This window comes from Pristis pectinata, chromosome 23, assembly GCF_009764475.1.
Source record: "Pristis pectinata isolate sPriPec2 chromosome 23, sPriPec2.1.pri, whole genome shotgun sequence".
Lineage (NCBI taxonomy): Eukaryota > Metazoa > Chordata > Chondrichthyes > Rhinopristiformes > Pristidae > Pristis > Pristis pectinata.
The window spans coordinates 8595280-8613782 of NC_067427.1; the positions used below are offsets into that span (position 1 = coordinate 8595280).

Below are 18503 nucleotides of genomic sequence, written 5' to 3' on the forward strand. Positions count from 1 at the left end.
GAATATTGAACAGAAGGGTTTACGGAGCTCGCAGGACCCATTTCCAAGACATAACAAGGGTGTCCCAGCTCCAGGAATGGGTTTACCACCTGTGAAAACAAAGGTGAAGTTGGCTTGGGATTGAATCCAAGGCAGCAATGGAAAGAATGGCGCAGAGAAGACTAATCCTGGTTCCTGCTTGACATCCTGTTCAGTGACATGGATGGAAAAAAATTGTGTGTGTGTGTGTGTGTGTGTGTGTGTGTGTGTGTGTGTGTGTGTGTGTGTGTGTGTGTGTGTGTGTGTGTGTGTGTGTGAATAATTGCTGGTGATGGGATTGTGTTCTCCTGTTGCAACCTTACAGTTAAAGAATCTACAAACTCTCAAACCAAATCTGACCACTCAGCTGCAGAACACTGGTGTAAATTAGGAGAGTATGCCTTTCCTCATGTAGTGCAGGTTTGAACAATGGATGTGCACGGACAACCCAAGGCACGAGGTCCATGATTTCCACCTCCATGGTTACACGCATAGTCCAATGACTGGCTTCAGGCTTGTGGGAGCCCCAAAAGAATGCACAATACGGGGATCACCACCCCCTCCTCTCAGATACACTCTGAATGAGTTTCACTGTTGCTCAGCTTAGTAAAAAGCCCCACACTCCTTGCCCACCCAACCCACCGACCTTGGCCTGAGCCCAGAGCATTTGCCAGATATTTTAAAGGAAATAATCACCTTCTGCAGAAGTGTATAAATAAATTACCAACAAGACAAGGCCTTTCAGTTTATCTGCTGGTTCCACCAACTAACAGTTGGAAAATTACTGCCGTGCCACCAACCTCACCTTACTCTATCACCCCCGCCTCATAGTGTAACAGTGAAGAAGACTTCTGAGGTTTCTGAAGCATGAAACAATATCATTCTCACTAGTGCCGTCTTTACAAGAAGCAACCAAATTTTCAGACGCACTGAATCTGGGTACAATTAGCTTAAGTTACAATCAAAATCGTAATCAAATACTATTAATCAGAAATTATTAAACAATACATGTAAAAACTGGGCTTTTCCCTCCCTCGTTGATGCAAGTGGACAGCTGATTGTGATTGATTGCTTCAATTACATTTATACCTCATCCCAATGATGGAATCTTATTAGATGTTCTCTTACATGTTACTTTTATTTTTTTTACACCACAAGCCAAAAGATAACAAAATCTCATTATTCATGTTATTGATTTTTTAATTTAGCACCAAGATTAATCACTTCTGATAATGGATTTCTGTATATAGGCCAATGGTCTGCATTACTGTATCCTGTTCCTCATTCCTATCCCTTACTGCGACAGACTAACCTTGTTATTGGGTGTGCTGGTACCTCTCTGCCAATTCAATCAGATCAAACCTACAGGATTACCCTCAAGTTATTTTCAAGTTATGTATCTTTAGTTCATATCCAGGATGAGTACATGGCTGACAAGGCCAGCATTTATTGCCTATCCTTAACTGCCTTTAAGAAGGTGGAAGTGATCTGCCTTCCTGACCTGCTGCAGTCAATGTGGTGAAGCTATTCCAAGGGTTGTGGATGAAGTGGGAATTTAGGCCCAGTGTTAGCAAGGAAATGGCGACACATTTCCAAGTCAGGATAGTTGGGTAAGGGGGAACCTGCAGATGATGTGTTTTGTGATATCCCTACTTTCCAAATGCAAGTGAATGTGTAAATTCAATTGGGCTACTTACACTTTCTGTCCTTAACTATACCCACAAACAAATATTCCCAAATTATTCCAACTTCAGAGCAATTTTTGGCATTGATCAGTCACACTCTGTGAGGATTTGGGTATTTTGTTTGGAGATCTCATCCAAAGTTGGCAAACGTGGGAGATAGGCAAAATTTGGCTCCAATCTTGCAGAAATGAATGTATAAAAATATTTGGAGTTGCAATAACCGTTACAGCAACCAACAATTCAGCTACATGATCGGAGTGGGTAAGAGATGGATGGCTGGTGCTTTGACAAGTAAACACAGCACATTAGGTCAGACAGCTGCCCAAGATACATCATTGCTCTTGAGTGTCACCCATATAACACCATTAATGTTAATTCCTAGATCTTGCTTTCAATGCCTATTAGCTTAGCCTGTTGCTTCTTAATGTAATGGACACCAAATTCACACGTGACAACAACCAGAGACAACATGGCTTATAAGGTCTTAGTCTTATTAATACAATATTTTCTTTCACTTAGAGACAGGGTTAGGGCACATTGTTAAGCACTTTCGAAAACCATGCGTCATTGCCAGATGCAGTTAGATGTTACAATGAATATTAATAACACGGGCAAAGCAATATTAGTGCTTTGAGGACAAGCAGCAGCATTCTTGCATCAGAAAACAAAACCCTGTAAGGTCTGCATCAGTTTTCAGGATTGGTGTGCCATGGAATATTGATTAGAGATTTAGTGTGCTGGCACATCGTTCTAATTGAAAATATTGCCGTGGTTACGTAAGCCTTTGAAAACACATACAATTTGAAAAAAAAATGTCCAGGGAATCCGGACTCAATATTTGCTTGGCTTGCACTGTTTCTGATGCTGTTTGAATGCATTCAAGTTGCCCACCTTAGTTTAAAAGAGGTAATGCTCATGAACTCAAATGCAAAAGGAAAAAGATAAATGATCTCACTGTTATCCAGCCTAGTTGGATTTCATTCATTTCCTGAAGAAGAAATGTGACACAGAAGAGTGGTTCACTGCGATATGTACACAACATTAACAAGTTATAGCTAAACCAGGGAGTCCAATCTTAATCAATGCTTGTATAGGAACAAGATCACACAAATAATACATTCTCTAAACATTGTTAATATATAACATTGTGGATAATTATACTTAAATAATTGCATGCAAAATCAGCTAATGGATTTTCTAAACAATTTACTTAGTAAAATACATATAAGATTAAAACTAATATTTTTAACAGATTACAATGCATGCAAAAATATCAAAACTCTTTGATGCAATTTTAATTTGTGGCTGTCTCAAGTACACTCTTTGATGATAGAGATTGCTTTATAGAGACTTTGCCCTATGGAGCTATTAGTTATTCACTTTATATTATTCAGTGGTTGCAGTGGGAACTTTTCATATAGGAAATCGGGGTGTCAAGGGTGCCAAGGAATAGCGCTGGTTTGCTTCAACAAAGCCATTTCTGTGTCAGTGGCACCTCACCCCATGCCAACTTAATGACAGAGGCTCGACAGGCTTTTGGTCTCCTTTCATGCCATGACAATACTGTGATTCTGTTCTTTAATACCTTGGCACTGATTATATATCAACAAGTATCTCATTCCAAGACTTAGCACCACTGTTTTTTTTTCCTTCACTGGCAAATCCAGCATTTATTGACCATCCCTTAACTGGCCTTGAGCCAAGCATTTTAGACCATAGGAGCAGAATTAGGCCATTCAGCCCATCGAGTCGGCTCCACCATTCGATCGTGGCTGATTTATTTTTCCCTCTCAACCCCATTCTCCTGCCTTCTCCCCGTAACCTTTGACACCCTTACGAATCAAGAACCTATCAACCTCCACTTTAAATATACCCAATGACTTGGCCTCCACAGATTCACCACCCTCTGACTAAAGAAATTCCTCCTCATCTCTGTTCTAAAGGGATGTCCTTTTCTTATTCTGAGGCTGTGCCCTCTGGTCCGAGACTCTCCCATTACTGGAAACATCCTCTCCACATCCACTCTATCCAGGCCTTTCAATATTCAGTAGGTTTCAATGAGATCCCCCCTCATCCTTCTAAACTCCAGTGAGTACAGGCCCAGAGCCATCAAATGCTCCTCATGCGATAACCCTTTCATCCCCAGGATCATTCTTGTAAACCTCCTCTGGACCCTCTCCAATGCCAGCACATCCTTCCTTAGATATGGGGCACAAAACTGCTCACATACTCCGAATGTGGTCTGACCAACTCCTTATAAAGCCCCAGCATTATATTCTTGCTGTTATATTCTAGTTCTCTTGAAATGAATGCTAACATTGCATTTGTCTTCCTTACTACTGACTCAACCTGCAAGTTAACTTTTAGGGAATCCTGCACTGGACTCCCAAGTCCCTGTGCACCTCCGATTTCTGAATTTGCTCCTCCTTTAGAAAATATTCTACGCCTTTATTCCTTCTACCAAAGTGCACGACCATACACTTCCCTGTGTTGTATTCCATCTGCCACTTCTTTGCCCATTCTCCCAACCTGTCCAAGTCCTTCTGCAGACTCCCTGCTTCCTCAACACTACCTGTCCCTCCACCTATCTTTATATCATCCGCAAACTTGGCCACAAAGCCCTCAATTCTGTCATCCAGATCATTGACATATAACATGAAAAGTAGCAGACCCAACGCTGACCCCTGCGGAACATCACTAGACACCGGCGGTCAACCAGAAAAGGCCCCCTTTATTCTCACTCTTTGCCTTCTGCCAGTCAGCCAATCTTCCATCCATGCTACTACCATCCTGAGGTACCAAGGGCTCCTATCTTGTTTAGCAGCCACATGTACGGCTCCTTGTCAAAGGCCTTCTGAAAATCCAAGTAAACAACATCCACTGACTCTCCTTTGTCTATCCTGCCTGTTACTTCCTCAAAGAATTCCAACAGATTTGTTAGGCAAGATCTCCCCTTAAGGAAACCGTGCTGACTTTGGCCTGTCTTATCATGAAATCCCTCATTTTGGAGGGATGTAGATGTTCACACACAGCAAGGATGGCAGACCTCCTTCCCTGGTGAAGCTGACACATGTTTACAATGTACCTGTCCTGTTGTAGTCACTATTATTATTCCAGAGACATGCTAATTATCCAAACTTAAATTCCCCAGCTTCCTGGTGGGATTTGAACTTGCATCTCTGGATCATGACTCCAGGCTTCTGGAGACCAGCCCAATGCTTTTGAACCCCACCTTAATTTTCCTTAAATTTAAAATGGATGCTAACATACTTAGATTTATAATAGACACCTTCAGTTAGAGAATTTAGATCACTGGCAGAAACATTTGCAGGACCACTTTGGATCAAGGAGGCAGCTTCTGCATTGATCTTAACAGCAATAGACATTGTGCAAGTTGGATTTAAACAGAAGGGTTGTGGATGGCCCATCAGTGAGATTATTCAATGCCGACCTTGATAGATTTTCAGTCAGTTCAGAAATCAGAGAGACTCAGGGATGGTGGGAGGGAGAGTTGAGGTACAGGATACACAATGATCCTATTAACAGGTCTGAGCGGATCCCATGACCTAATTCTGGTCCAATTCTGGCGAACTTACGGAGAAAATCTCTAAGGTAAAAATACCTCCACCTCTTTCTTTACAGCCTCTTATTGCCCTTAACTCTCATTAATTATTTCTCAACAACAAAGTTTCGCATAAATCCTTGCACAGTAGTTAAATCAAAACTGCTCCAGGAACACGATCAATTCTGGGCATAAATCAAAATGTTCATGCAAAGTAAATATTGTTTGATTTTTGGATTTGCAGATGATTAGAGTTAATGGCAGATAAAAAGATTTATGACAATACAGAATCAATAAAATTTCATGACCTTAATAGCATGCAACCTCATGCAACCAGCAAAGACACATCAGCAGCCACTGTACCTTGTGTAAGTCTGGTATGAGATCCTGGTACAGAGACCTTATCAACATGTCCAAAGTACGCTGACGCTTCTGAGAGAACGTTGGAGTCTCCAGAGTTGCCTTTTCTCCATTTATTACTGAAAATTACACGTCAAAAAGAGAGCGTAAGAAATGGGACTAGCCCTATTTTATTTATTCGTTTTTCAGGACGTAGGTATAGATGGCAAGGCCATCTTTCTTTCTTTTTCAATCTTTTTATTAGTTTCCAAATTAATACAGATTGATATATAACATCAATGTTTGTACATGTAATACAAAGAGATCAGGAGAGTAATCATGGCACAGATAATCATAAAGAACAATAAAATATTTAAAAAATCTGTAGATCCCACGATCTCTTAGTAAATGAATATAATATAAAAGAAAGGAAAGAAAAAAAAATCCCCAAATCAATAAGAAAAATTATAGACAATATATCAAACCAAACTAGACAGAAAAATTTCAAAAAAGAACAACAAAAAAAGACTGGACTAAAATTTCTCAGTAGAAACAGAGCAATATTATGTCGTCAACTCCGTTCCTCTAAGTTGAAAAGTTATTGAAAGGGGATCTATATCATGTGAAAATATTGAATAAATGGACTCCAAATATCTTCAAATTTAAGCGAAGGATCAACAGCGCCACTCCTAATTTTTTCCAAGTTTAAACATGATATAGTTTGAGAGAACCCATTGAAAAGTAGTAGGGGGTATTGGATCCTTCCATTTAAGCAAAATAGATCATTTGGCCATTAATGTAAGCAAGGCCATCGTTTATTGCAATCTGTTTTCATAATGCTTCCAGTTGGCAACTTCCCTATTTAGCAAAGTCCTACGGCCTATTCAAAGCCTGTACAGTAAAATTCTGTTAATCTACTATCTGACAATCCAGAAATCCCAATGGTTTGGCACCTAACACACTGGGTGCTGATTCCTACGCTCCCTTTCACTCACTGGAACCCTGGTTCCCACACTCCCTCTAAACTCATGGGGATCCCAGTTCCTGTACTCCCCTGAAACTCAGCTGGGTCTGTTTCCTGCACTCCCTTGAAACTTCCCTGCAAAATGTATTATTCTGCTGTGTAGCATCTAAAAACAATGTGCATTAAAACTATGTTGGAGTATTAATTGGAATAACATCCAATAGTTCGGAGAATAATCCAGTCCTGAACCACGAGTCATAGAGTCATACAGCACAGAAACAGGCCTTTCGGCCCAACTGGTCCAAGCCAACCAAGATCCCCATCTAAGCTAGTCCCATTTGCCCGCATTTGCAACACTACTGTCCGTCAAACCTTACCCATCATTGAATAAGATCATGATTGATCCCGTATCTAAACTCCACTTTTCCACCTGATTTCCAAACCCTGAGTGTTCAAAGCAGCCTTGAATATAATTAACAAAATCGCATTAACATAGTTTTACTGTAATCCTCTAAAGTATTTGATGAAATGTGACTATGTACTTTCACACTGCCCTTGACGAGGCCACTTCAAGAGTCCTCCACAGTGCCGTTGGTCTGGGGTCACATATACGACAGACCTGGTATGGATGGCAGGTATTCACCCCTGAGGGACATTGGTGAACCAGATAGTTTTTTTCTGAAAAAAGGGTCGTTTTGTGCTAATCATTACCAAGACTAGTTATTTTGGTCTTAATTCCAGTTTATTAACTGAGTATAGTACTCCACAGCCAGATTTGATCTCATGTCTGCTATATTGCCAGTCCAGGCCTCTGGACTACCAATCCAGTAATTTAACCATTGGAACACTACTGTGCGTCAAACTTTACCCATCATTGAATAAGATCATGATTGATATCCATATCTAAACCCCACTTTTCCACCTGATTTCCAAACCCTGAGTCTTCAAAGCAGCCTTGAATATAATTAACAAAATTGCATTCCTCCACAATAGCAAATTCCAAAGATTCACAACCCTTTGAGAGAGGACATCTTTCCTTGCAATAGTCATAATGTCATACAACACAACCTGAAGCCCACTGAGTCCATGCCAATTCTCAAACACCCATTTTATTTTATTCGACATTCCTATCAGCACCTCCCAGATTCAATGATTCACCTACACACTTGGGACAATTTACAAGGGCCAATTAATCTACCGACCCACGTGTTCTTGGAATGTGGGAGAAAACCCACACAGTTACAGGGAGAACTCCACACAAAAAGGACCAGAGGTCGGGATTGAACCTGGGTCTCCGGAGCTGTGAGGCAGCAGCTCAACCAGCTGCACCAATGCACCACCCAAAATCATTCTAAATTATCTTATCCTGAATTGCTGTCTTGTCCTGGGGATACGGTCCTTGGTTCTAGACTGTCCTGCCTGAGATAATAGACTCCACCCAGTTAATTCCCCTCTGAATCTAGAACACCACAATGAAATGACCTTCCATTCCTTTGAACTCCAATGAGCATGGACCAACCTCACTCATTCCCTCCTCAATGGACAATTCCAACATCACAGGAGACCCAGTAAAACCCACAGGAAGAGCGATGAATGTAGACTTTTGCACACAGAAAGGCGATTTATCAGTTACAGGTAACCAAGGCTAAATTCGCCTGGGTGATATTAGAACATAAAAATAGGAGGAGGAGGAGTCCATAATGTCCTTCAGTCATGGAACTACTGTTCAGTAAGGTTGTGGCTAAATTGATCTTGGCCACAAACTCTATTCTCTTGCCCAAGCCATAACCCTCAAATCTCCTAAAGTCCCAAAATCTTTCTCAGCATTTGAATATAATTAATGACTCAGAATCCACAGCCCTCCGTAATGGGAAATTGCAGAGATTCACGACCCTCTGAAAAGAACTTCCCTCCTCTTCCTGGTCTTAAATAGCCATTAGCGTAACATGATTACAGCGCCAGCGACCCGGGTTCAATTCCCGCCGCTGTCTGTAAGGAGTTTGTACGTTCTCCCCGTGTCTGCGTGGGTTTCCTCTGGGTGCTCCGGTTTCCTCCCACATTCCAAAGACGTACGGGTTAGGAAGTTGTGGGCATTCTATGTTGACGCCGAAAGCGTGGCGACACTTGTGGGCTGCCCCCAGAACACTCTATGCAAAGATGTATTTCACTGTGTGTTTCGATGTACATGTGACTAATAAAGACATCTTAACTTATCTTAAAACTAACCTTTTCTATCTCTTTCCCAGTTCTAACTGGGAAAGGGTCTTCAATCTGAAGTTGAAGACCCTTTCCCAGTTGAAGGGTCTCCTTCCCCAGATGCTGCCTGACAGAGAGTCATAGAGCTGTACAGCACAGAAACAGGCCCTTCGGCCCATCACATCCATGCTGACCTTATTGCCCACCCACACTAAAAGTTGACCTGCTGAGTATTTCCAGCATCTTCACTTTTTAACCAACCCTCAGGCTGAGATCAGTGTCCGTAAATCTGAGTTCCCCTACTGGAGGAAACATCCTCTCAGTGTCTTGTCTCTCAGGAACTTGTGTTTCAATAAGATCATGTTACATTCTTCGTAACTCCGCCTCATTTATCCCAGTGCAGAGGCTGTCTGAGTCATATGACAAACACAAATTTCCACCCAGGAATATCCAGTCACGTTGGACCCTCTTTATCACAGCACTTGAAAACTAGTTCGTATATTCATTGAGGGACAGGGTATAATCAAGCAATATCAAAGGGTTAAGCGTGAAGCTAAGGCATTAGGAATGTAGCAGTAGGGGGAGATGTTAAGTACAATCTTGAGGGGAACTTAGGTAGGCTGGTAGCAAAAACTACAGCCATTTCTTGGTGTGGGTTTTAATTCATTCAGAGGATAGGTTCTTAATGTCTAGTATGTGACACAGATATCCCCTTTGTTCTACACATCCCTCTGCTACCTTCTCCCCTACTGACATCTGACTTGTTTTTCTCTCTCTTTCCAGTTCTGACAAACGATCAAGGACCCAATTCATTGACTGTTCCTCTCCTCGCAGATGCTTCCTGACCTGCTATTTTCCCGGCATTTTCTCTTTTTATTTGAGATTTCTGCAGTTCTTTTTCTCCCCAGTAAAGTCTGTAATGAGTCATCCACACAAGAGGACAGGATGAATTATTACAAGGAAAAGTTCAACAGAAAGGAGCCATCAAACCAGCTGATTAATTACATCACTTTAGAATTCCCACACAAGTTATGGAAAAAGCCAAACACAGGGAAATGAAAGCGAGATGATTAGACCTCTCAACATTTGAAGATGATTCTGATTCTGAGGGAAAAAAATAGTTTAGCATCAGTGAACCAAAAGCAAAATTGTACAGATACAGGGAATCTGAAATTAAAGTGCTAGAAATACTCAGCAGCTCAGACAGCATCTGTGGAGAAAAAAGCAGGGTTAATATTTCACATCAATGACTTTCTATCAGAACGGTTTTGATGAAAAGTCAGTAACCTGGACTGTTAACTCTCTTTCTCTCCCAATTGGCACTGCCTGACCACCTGAGTATTTCCAGCACTTCTTATATAGGTTGGGATCAGTGAAGACGCATAAACAAAATTAATTCACTCATTAATGTCATGTTCTGTTTCAAAGAAAGTTCTGAGATCATCAGGATAACAGTGAAATATCACTCTGTGGTTGTAAATCTGCTCGTTTTGGCTAGGTCGGGAAACTTGGGACATTCTGGCACCTCCTCTTCAGAGGGGCAGAGGGGATGGTGGTATCTGAGGCCTGGGATGGAAAAGTGTACTGTCTTTACTTAGGGAGGAATCTAAGGGTCAGGGGCATTGAGTCTCACACTAAATGTGTCTTCAAGGGCAGGGTGGTGGAATGTTTAGGAGCACATATGGTCAGGAGGTACTTACAAAAGAGAAATCTCGGCAGTGACGCCTGGTTACTTGACCTTCAACCAATGGAAGTCAACCAAATGTTGGGTTTGGGTTACCTTGGGTGGATATTTGGGTTTGGGGCAAGACAGGTCAGGCTGTGCCAACCTGAGAACAGAAAATGTCGGAAATATTCAGCAGGTCAGGCTGTGTCTGTGGGAAGAGAACCAGAGTCAACCTCCAGGTCGAAGACGCTCCATCCAATTTTCAGGTTGTGGCAAGCTGGAGGCCGGGCCCAGCTCAGTATTTTGTCTAGCTCCGAATGATTTGCTCATAATTACGACTAATGACCCCTCTGGCCCTAAAGAAACACGGTTTATTTCTGTGCGTGGATTGTGATTCCTGCAGGTAAGTTCTTCAAAATGGGAAATATAAAAAGTTCTAACAGTTGGGCACCTCAGGTGGACCAGTCTGGTTGAGCAGACGTCGCAAGCGGAGGGAGGTGTACGGATCTCAGGGGCCCTATCACCAGAGCAGGCCTTCGCACCCCACTGCACGCTCCTCAGTGTACCCACCTCCCACTAACACTGATGACCAGGGGAACCCAGCACATGCAGAGCTGGCTTTATCAACCCTTGTTATATCTTTGCGTATTCTGCAGCCGTTGAAGTAAGCTCGCTGCCAAAGCCCGATGGGAAGTCCGTTCTTCATTGTTCCTCCTTCATTTAGGCTTGTCCTCCCAAGTGGAACATGACTGCAACCACTTCCAGGTCAAATTGCATCACCTTGGAACATCAACTGGGCACTTACGGTCCTGACACACTCTTGCAGCCAATGTTGTCCACCATTCCCTTCCGGACCATCGCTGAGGACAATTGAGTTGCATCATCCCAGGGAGCGCCTATCATTGGTCATTCCCAGAACAACCAGGCCACAGTGCTACTTAGGCAAAGACAGGGTGAATGAACTCAGTCTTTCTCCCAGGGTTGGAGAATCAAGAACTAGAGCAGGTTTAAGGTGAGAGGGAAGAGATTTAATAGGAACCTGAGGGGCAACTTGAGGGTGGTACATATGTGGAACGAGCGGCCAGAGGAAATGGTTGAGGCAGGTACAATATCAACCTTTAAAAGACACTTGGATGGCTACATTGAAAGGGAAGGTTTAGAAGGTTATGGGCCAAACATGGCCAAATGGGACTAGCTTGGATGGGGATCTTGGTCAGCATGGACCATTTGGGCCGAAGGGCCTGTTTCCGTGCTCTATGGCCTTTATATGGGACCTCCATTTAAATTCCTAGCCCAGAGCTGGGAGCACAACAAGGGGGTGATCCATTAATTTTTTTTTCTCACCTGTTCTCCTTGGATCCCCTCCCACCATAACTCCCAACTCACCCCTCCCAATGGTTCCCCCACCCCCTGACCTACAGACACCCCCTGCCCCCCGTTGCCCCAGCTCAGACCTGCTCCAGGTTCAGATTCACTTTGCATGCAATAACTTGTTACCTTCTTTTTATTGGTGCCAAGACCATGGTATTTTATGGTATTCATAACCTGCGTAGTGCCTTGGCCCATAGAATGGAATGCTTTTCCAATGATAAACAGGAAAGGCAGACTTACATTTGACTAATACAAAGTCCCTGAACTCGTGATGATCTGTAAACACTGGTGGAGAAGGTAGAGGTGGTCCAAACAGTGGGACACTTTCTTCGGAAAATATCTTAAGTCTGTTAAACCAAAATGAGTAGATATCAACAGAAGTTGAACAGTCAACAGCATTAAGCCCATCCCTCAGTGCAGCTGCCCAACACCCATCAGTGGTGTGTTAGGTCATTTGTTTTGCAATTTGATCACTTTAAATATTTCGCTTTTTTTACACAAGGAGGGAAACAAACATTTCTGACGTCTGCCGGCAGTACAAAATGGAGCCAACAGTAATTTCACCTGCCTTGGGCACCGTTAAAATCAGCAGAGTTTAAACTGTTCAATTATCACTGATCAAAAGCAAGTAAACACTCAAAGCCCTCCTCATTTTCCACTTCTTTTCTGTGCTGGCAGCAAGTGTCTACATTTACATTTACATTCATTTATCTTTTAAGAATGACCCAAGGAGGTAAAACATCCTGTAGATTACAACAGGACACTGACAGGATGCAGAGCTGGGCTGAGAAGTGGCAGATGGAGTCCAACCCTGAAAAGTGTGAAGTGATACACTTTGGAAGATCGAATTTGAAGGCAGAATACAAGGTTAGTGGCAGGACTCTTAGCAGTGTGGAGGAACTAGGGATCTTGGGGTCCACATCCATAGATCCCTCAAGGTTGCCATGCAGGTCGATAGGGTTGTTAAGAAGGCGGATGGAGTGCTGGCCTTCATTAGTCAGGGTATTGAGTTCAAGAACTGCAAGGTAATGTTGCAGCTCTATAGAACTCTGGTTAGACCACACTTGGAGTATTGTGTTCAGTTCTGGTCGCCTCATTATAGGAAGGATGTGGACGCTTTAGAGAGGGTGCAGAGGCGATTTACCAGGATGCTGCCTAAATTGGAGAGCGTGTCTTATGAGGATAGGTTGAGTGAGGTAGGGCTTTTCTCTTTGGAGAGAAGGAGGATGAGAGGTGACTTGATAGAGGTGTACAAGATGATAAGAGGCAAAGATTGAGTGGAAGTCAGAGACTTTTTGCCAGGGTGAAAATGGCTAACACGAGGGGGCATAATTTTAAGGTGATTGGAGGAAGGTATAAGGGGGATGTCAGAGGTAAATTTTTTACACAGAGAGTAGTGGGTGCGTGGAAAGCACTGCCGGCAGAGGTTGTGGGGGCAGATACATTAGGGACATTTAGGAGACTCATAGATAGGCACATGAATGATAGAGAAATGGGGGGCTATGTGGGAGGGAAGGGTTAGATAGATCTTAGCGCAGGATAAAATGTCAGCACAACATTGTGGGCCGAAAGGCCTGTACTGTGCTGTAATGTTCTATGTTGTATGCTCTTTCACACCACTAACAGAAAATGTCTTGAGTCAGCAGCTTGGCAGTGGAAAATATGTGAAACAACTAAAGTCCTGTGTGTAAGTACCATGGCGCAGCAGGTAGTGCTGATGCCCCACAGCGACCTGGGTTCAATCCTGACTTTCAGTGCTGTGTGGAGTTTGCACGCTCTCCCTGTGACCACCTGGGTGTGTTCTGGGTGCTCCAGTTTCCTCCCACAGCCCAAAGATGTGCAGGTTGGTAGGTTAATTGGTTGCTGTAAATTGCCCCTGGTGTAGGTGAGTGGCTGAATTGGAGGAGCTGATGGAAGTGTGGGGAGTATAAAATGGGATTGGGTTAAAATGCATGCTTGATGGTCGAGGTGGAGGGTCAAAGGGCTGTTCCTGTGCTTGGGGGAATTAGGAGGGAATTGGGCATGTGAGGGAGAGCAGATTACAGGGAAGTGGGGAAATGGGATCGATGGGATTGCTCTGATGCACTCGATGGGCCAAATGGCCAGCTTTAATGTTGTGAGAATTGTGGGAATGCGGCAAAAAAACAATTACGTGAAAGAAAATGTTGGTGAGGAAATAACTGGCGCAAGATCTGAGCTGGTCTATAATTATCACTTTTGCCATTTCCCTTAGTTCTGCAGAGAGCAGCAGTTGACAGATCTCCAGAGTGAAGTTTTGATTAATAACTGAACATACCTGATCTTTCTGATCTCTAATACCAAGTGAAGAACTGAACCAAAAATAAAAACCAAAGAAGACTTCAAGCCCTAAGTATCAGTGATGACAAGATGAGGGTCACAAATTAATCCAAGTCAGATATCTGCACTGGCAGAAGGGAAATAAGGATGACACTTTCTCCACTGACTGGGATTTATAAAATCTTCTAAAGGGGTAGATAAATTTACTCCCTTCAGGGGTGTAAAAATGACCAGTATGACCAGAGCGTTAAATTTTAATGGAACTTTACGGGAACCGGGCAAAGTGTTATTGGGACTTCATTGTACTGGGATTTGGGGTTTCTTCCTGGATTGTTGTAAAAATCAAAGGAGGAACAGTGAGCAAAATGGACTTGCAAGGGAGAGGTCCTTATGTGTGTGACCGTGGTCAGGTTGTGGGGAATTCTGCACTGGAACCATAAATCAGAGTTGCTTGTAGTAAAGTGACCGTGTCTTTCCACGGATGCTTACTCCAGTCCCTCTTTTAATTGTGTGGATTCCCCCTCCATTGCTTATTTTCCTTGCAACAAGATGTTTGGCCACTATTTACTACCTTTCAGTGGAAAACAACCAAAAGATCAGCTCTCGGCTGTGCTCGAGGGAATGAACAGTGGTTGAGATGGCTGGTTTCTGCAGCGTCAGAGCAAGGTGCAACAAAGTCACTCCAATATGTAGCAACGCTAAACCTCACCCCTTCCTCCTTACCCCTCCAGCAACACTGCCCTTCCCTTGTCCTTTGTAACATAAAACAAAGACTTACCGGTAGCTGTCATTTTGTTTGTTATATCGAACTAAGGCAAAAATATCTGTGACAGAAGCTAAAGAAATAATCACATTTTTCATATTAATTAAAAGTAGTGGTGTTAAGAGATATTAACAAACAATCATAGACAATTGTTCAAAGAATATTTGAGTTAATTTACTCATGGCTATATTAGCTCCAATTTAAGGATATGATTTAGTTATTTAATCATAACTGACAAAATATCTCCAAACTAAGTTCTCAACTCAAATTGTTTGCCACATGGAATATTTACATTTTAATGAGTTTTCAACTTTTCAATTCTATATTTTTATCCCAGTGACAATTCACAATACAATGCTGGTTAATTCACGAAGTGAGTAAAATCTGATAAAATTATGTTGTTTATTTGCACTTGGTTTCTGAATCTAATAGGGGAATAAATCATTTTCTGAGTGACCTTCCCAAACAGAAAATATATTAAAACCTACTGCATTCCTGAAACAGGAGTTGCCCGGTTGACCCCTCTACCCTGCTCCTCTATTCAACAGGATTATGGCTAATCCTCTACCTCAAGTCCATATTCCTGCCCCATTCCCAAATTCATTGAAGTCTAAAAATCTATAACTCTCAACTTTGAACTTACTCATCGGCTGAGCATCCTCAGCAATTCCACACATTTGCAAACAGCTGTATAAAGAAATTTCTCTTCATCTCGGTCTAAAATGGCCAACCCTTACCCTGAGACTAGATCCTACTTCTAAAATCTCCATCCTCAGGCAGCAGTATCTTCACATCCACGCTGTCAGTCAGTCCCTCTCGGAATCCCAAGGCCACACCTCCCCGGAACCACTCAAAATGACAAAGGAGCTTCTAGAAGCAAACTTAGTCATAGAGTCACACAGGCCCCAATTTATCAGTAGGTGTTATAAGGAGAGGCTGGTCAAACTTGGGTTGTTTTCTCTAGAGCGTTGGATGCCGAGGGGAGATCTGATAGAACTATATAAAATTACGAGAGGGAGAGATAGACTACACAGCCGGTATCTTTTTCCCAGGGTCAAAATGTCTAATACCAGAGGGCATGCATTGAAGGTGAGAGAGGGAAAGTTCAAAGGCGATGCGCGGGGCAAATTTTTTTACACAGAGAGTGAGGGGTGCCTGGAATGTGGTGGTGGAGGCAGCTACAATAGAGGCGTTTAAGAGGCTCTTAGATAAGTACATGAATATGCAGAGAATGGAGGGATCTAGTCCATGTGCAGGCAGAAGGGATTAGTGTAACTAGGCATCATTAGGTTAATGAGTCAAATCTGAGAAAAATGTCTCTTGTTTTCCAGGCAGTAGAGGGCACAGGTCTTAGGAGAACTGTCAATAATTAACAGGTTGCAACACTGAATGTCCTTCAGTGTGGGCTTATGAAGTTATACTCAGGGTGTTGCTTTTGTGCCCCAAACCACATCCTCTATTTAAACAGCCTCACTTCACTACCCCAGCCACCATTCTCGCCTTCACCAGCAGGATGGAAAAACATTAGAAGGGTTGCAAACACACCCTTGAACAATGCTACACCAACTAAACTGAGCTCTCCTGTTTAGTCCATTGGTGAGCAGACAATGCAACTGCAGAGCTTGCCTTTTTACACTGCAATAGTCACAGGCCAGTTCGCCACAGCCCATGGGAGCAGATCGAGGGATCTCAAACTGGCCCAGAGATCTTCAGCCACCTTGCTCCAGATTCCAGTATTGACAAAGCTCTTTGCAAAGCATTAGGGTTAAAAAGGTTGTCTCCAATACCGAGAGGTACTGGGTTAGCGGATGGTGTAGAAAAGAGGAAGAAGGCAATCTAAAGCGGGCACAGATCTTCAGACCAAAGGCTTTCATCCAGTCTATTCACTGTGACATTAGTACATAGAAACACAGAACATAGAAAAACCACAGCACAATTCAGGCCCTTCGGCCCACAAAGCTGTGCCGAACATGTCCCTACCCTAGAAATGACTAGGCTTACCCATAGCCCTCTATTTTACTCAGCTCCATGTACCTATCTAACAGTCTCTTGAAAGACCCTATCGTATCCGCCTCCACCACCGTTTCCGGCAGCCCATTCCGCGCACTCACCACTCTCTGAGTAAAAAACTTACCCCTGACATCTTCTCTATATCTACTCCCTATTGTCCCTTAAACCTATGTCCTATTGTGGCCACCAATTCAGCCCTGGGGATAAGCCTCTGACTATCTACCCTATCCATACCTATCATTATCTTATACACCTCTATCAGGTCCCCCCTCAACCTCCGTCTCTCCAAGGAGAAAGGGCCGAGTTCCCTCAACCTGCTTTCATAAGGCATGCTCTGCATTCCAGGCAGCATCCTTGTAAGTCTCCTCTGCACCCTCTCTATGGCTTCCACATCTTTCCTGTAGTGAGGCGACCAGAACTGAGCACAAGCAAAGAGGATACGTGTGAAGTGTGAACGGATCATAGACGGTTTGAAGGATGGCGATGAGTCCTCTCCTTCTTGGAACACTATGGTTACAATGTCATTCCCAATATGTCGTTTCCTCTCCACCTGAAAAGCAAAGATTCAGAACTTATGTCAGTTAACATCCATTGCCCTGCAGCCCAGAGATGAAGAAATCTTCTTTATAGACCTCAATTTACTTTTTTCAACAAATACCCTGCCACCTATGGAAGGAAAGGTTTGAACCATTCGCCAATTCACCCAACTTCTTTCCTGGATTTAAGTCATTATTGACGACACACATGGGTCATCCCTTTTGTGAGCATCGCAAGGAAGGAAGGCATTTGGTATTTATCAGTACTTGAACAGATTGGTTGCTGGGTCACTTGGTATTTGGCAATGGGTCAACCAACCCCACACCACCACACAGGGAGCTCACCATCTAGGACTGGGACAACTTTGGACAGTAGGTCGACACTGGGAGATCTATAAAGGTTAAGGATGTGGTTATTGTGTAGTTCATTGCCAATTAACTAATTAACTTCCCAGTGTGCAGATGCTGCCTGATTTGGTAAGCATTACTAGTATTTTGCCTCAGACTTCCAGCCCTGGTGGTACTTTGCCTTGGCATTAATTCACTTCAAACTATGGCCATTTTGCTTGTTGTTTCACTACTCAATAAAAATGCCCAAATTGAAAGGTACGACTCAAAGCCTCCAGCTGTGTCAGTGCACGTTCCTCTCTGGTGCTACATCACTTGCAGCTTACAGCATCTGCAGTCCTTTGTTTCACGAGATCTTTGTATCCATCAAAAACGTACACCATGAGTTTGAATTAGGCCCAGCACGGAGAGCAAATTGCTGTGACTGTCATATTGATATTTACTGACACTGGAGCTTTTATTATAAGTGGCAAATAGGCTGAATAAGATAAGCCGTCAGTAGTGATATCATTATGCCACTCACTATTGATGGCATGGTAGAGTTACCCCTACACTAACTGCAGGTTTCAGGAAACTCCAGTATATTACTGTGGGATGAGAGCGATCAGTCTGAGTTCTTCACTGCAAGATAAGGCTGCATTACTCTGTGGAAAATTCTTGCTATGCGTACGCATGTGTGATTGACCAGAAAGAATATTTAATTAATAAGGTGCATTAATTAATTAATTTGAGCGCCAGGGGAAATTA

General features: G+C 42.9%; 1 protein-coding gene across 3 annotated transcripts in view; it reads right to left on the reverse strand.

Annotated features, from left to right (window-relative positions):
• Nucleotides 1–18503, reverse strand: part of garnl3 (GTPase activating Rap/RanGAP domain like 3) — a 351911-nt gene that overhangs the window by 77872 nt on the left and 255536 nt on the right. For all 3 annotated transcript variants that reach the window (XM_052036962.1, XM_052036963.1, XM_052036964.1), the window contains 5 exons: nucleotides 17314–17422; nucleotides 14878–14923; nucleotides 12042–12148; nucleotides 5629–5744; nucleotides 2659–2691 (listed from right to left, as the gene is read on the reverse strand). In XM_052036962.1, coding sequence (XP_051892922.1) covers nucleotides 2659–2691; nucleotides 5629–5744; nucleotides 12042–12148; nucleotides 14878–14923; nucleotides 17314–17422 — 411 coding nt within the window. The remainder of the gene's footprint in view (nucleotides 1–2658; nucleotides 2692–5628; nucleotides 5745–12041; nucleotides 12149–14877; nucleotides 14924–17313; nucleotides 17423–18503) is intronic.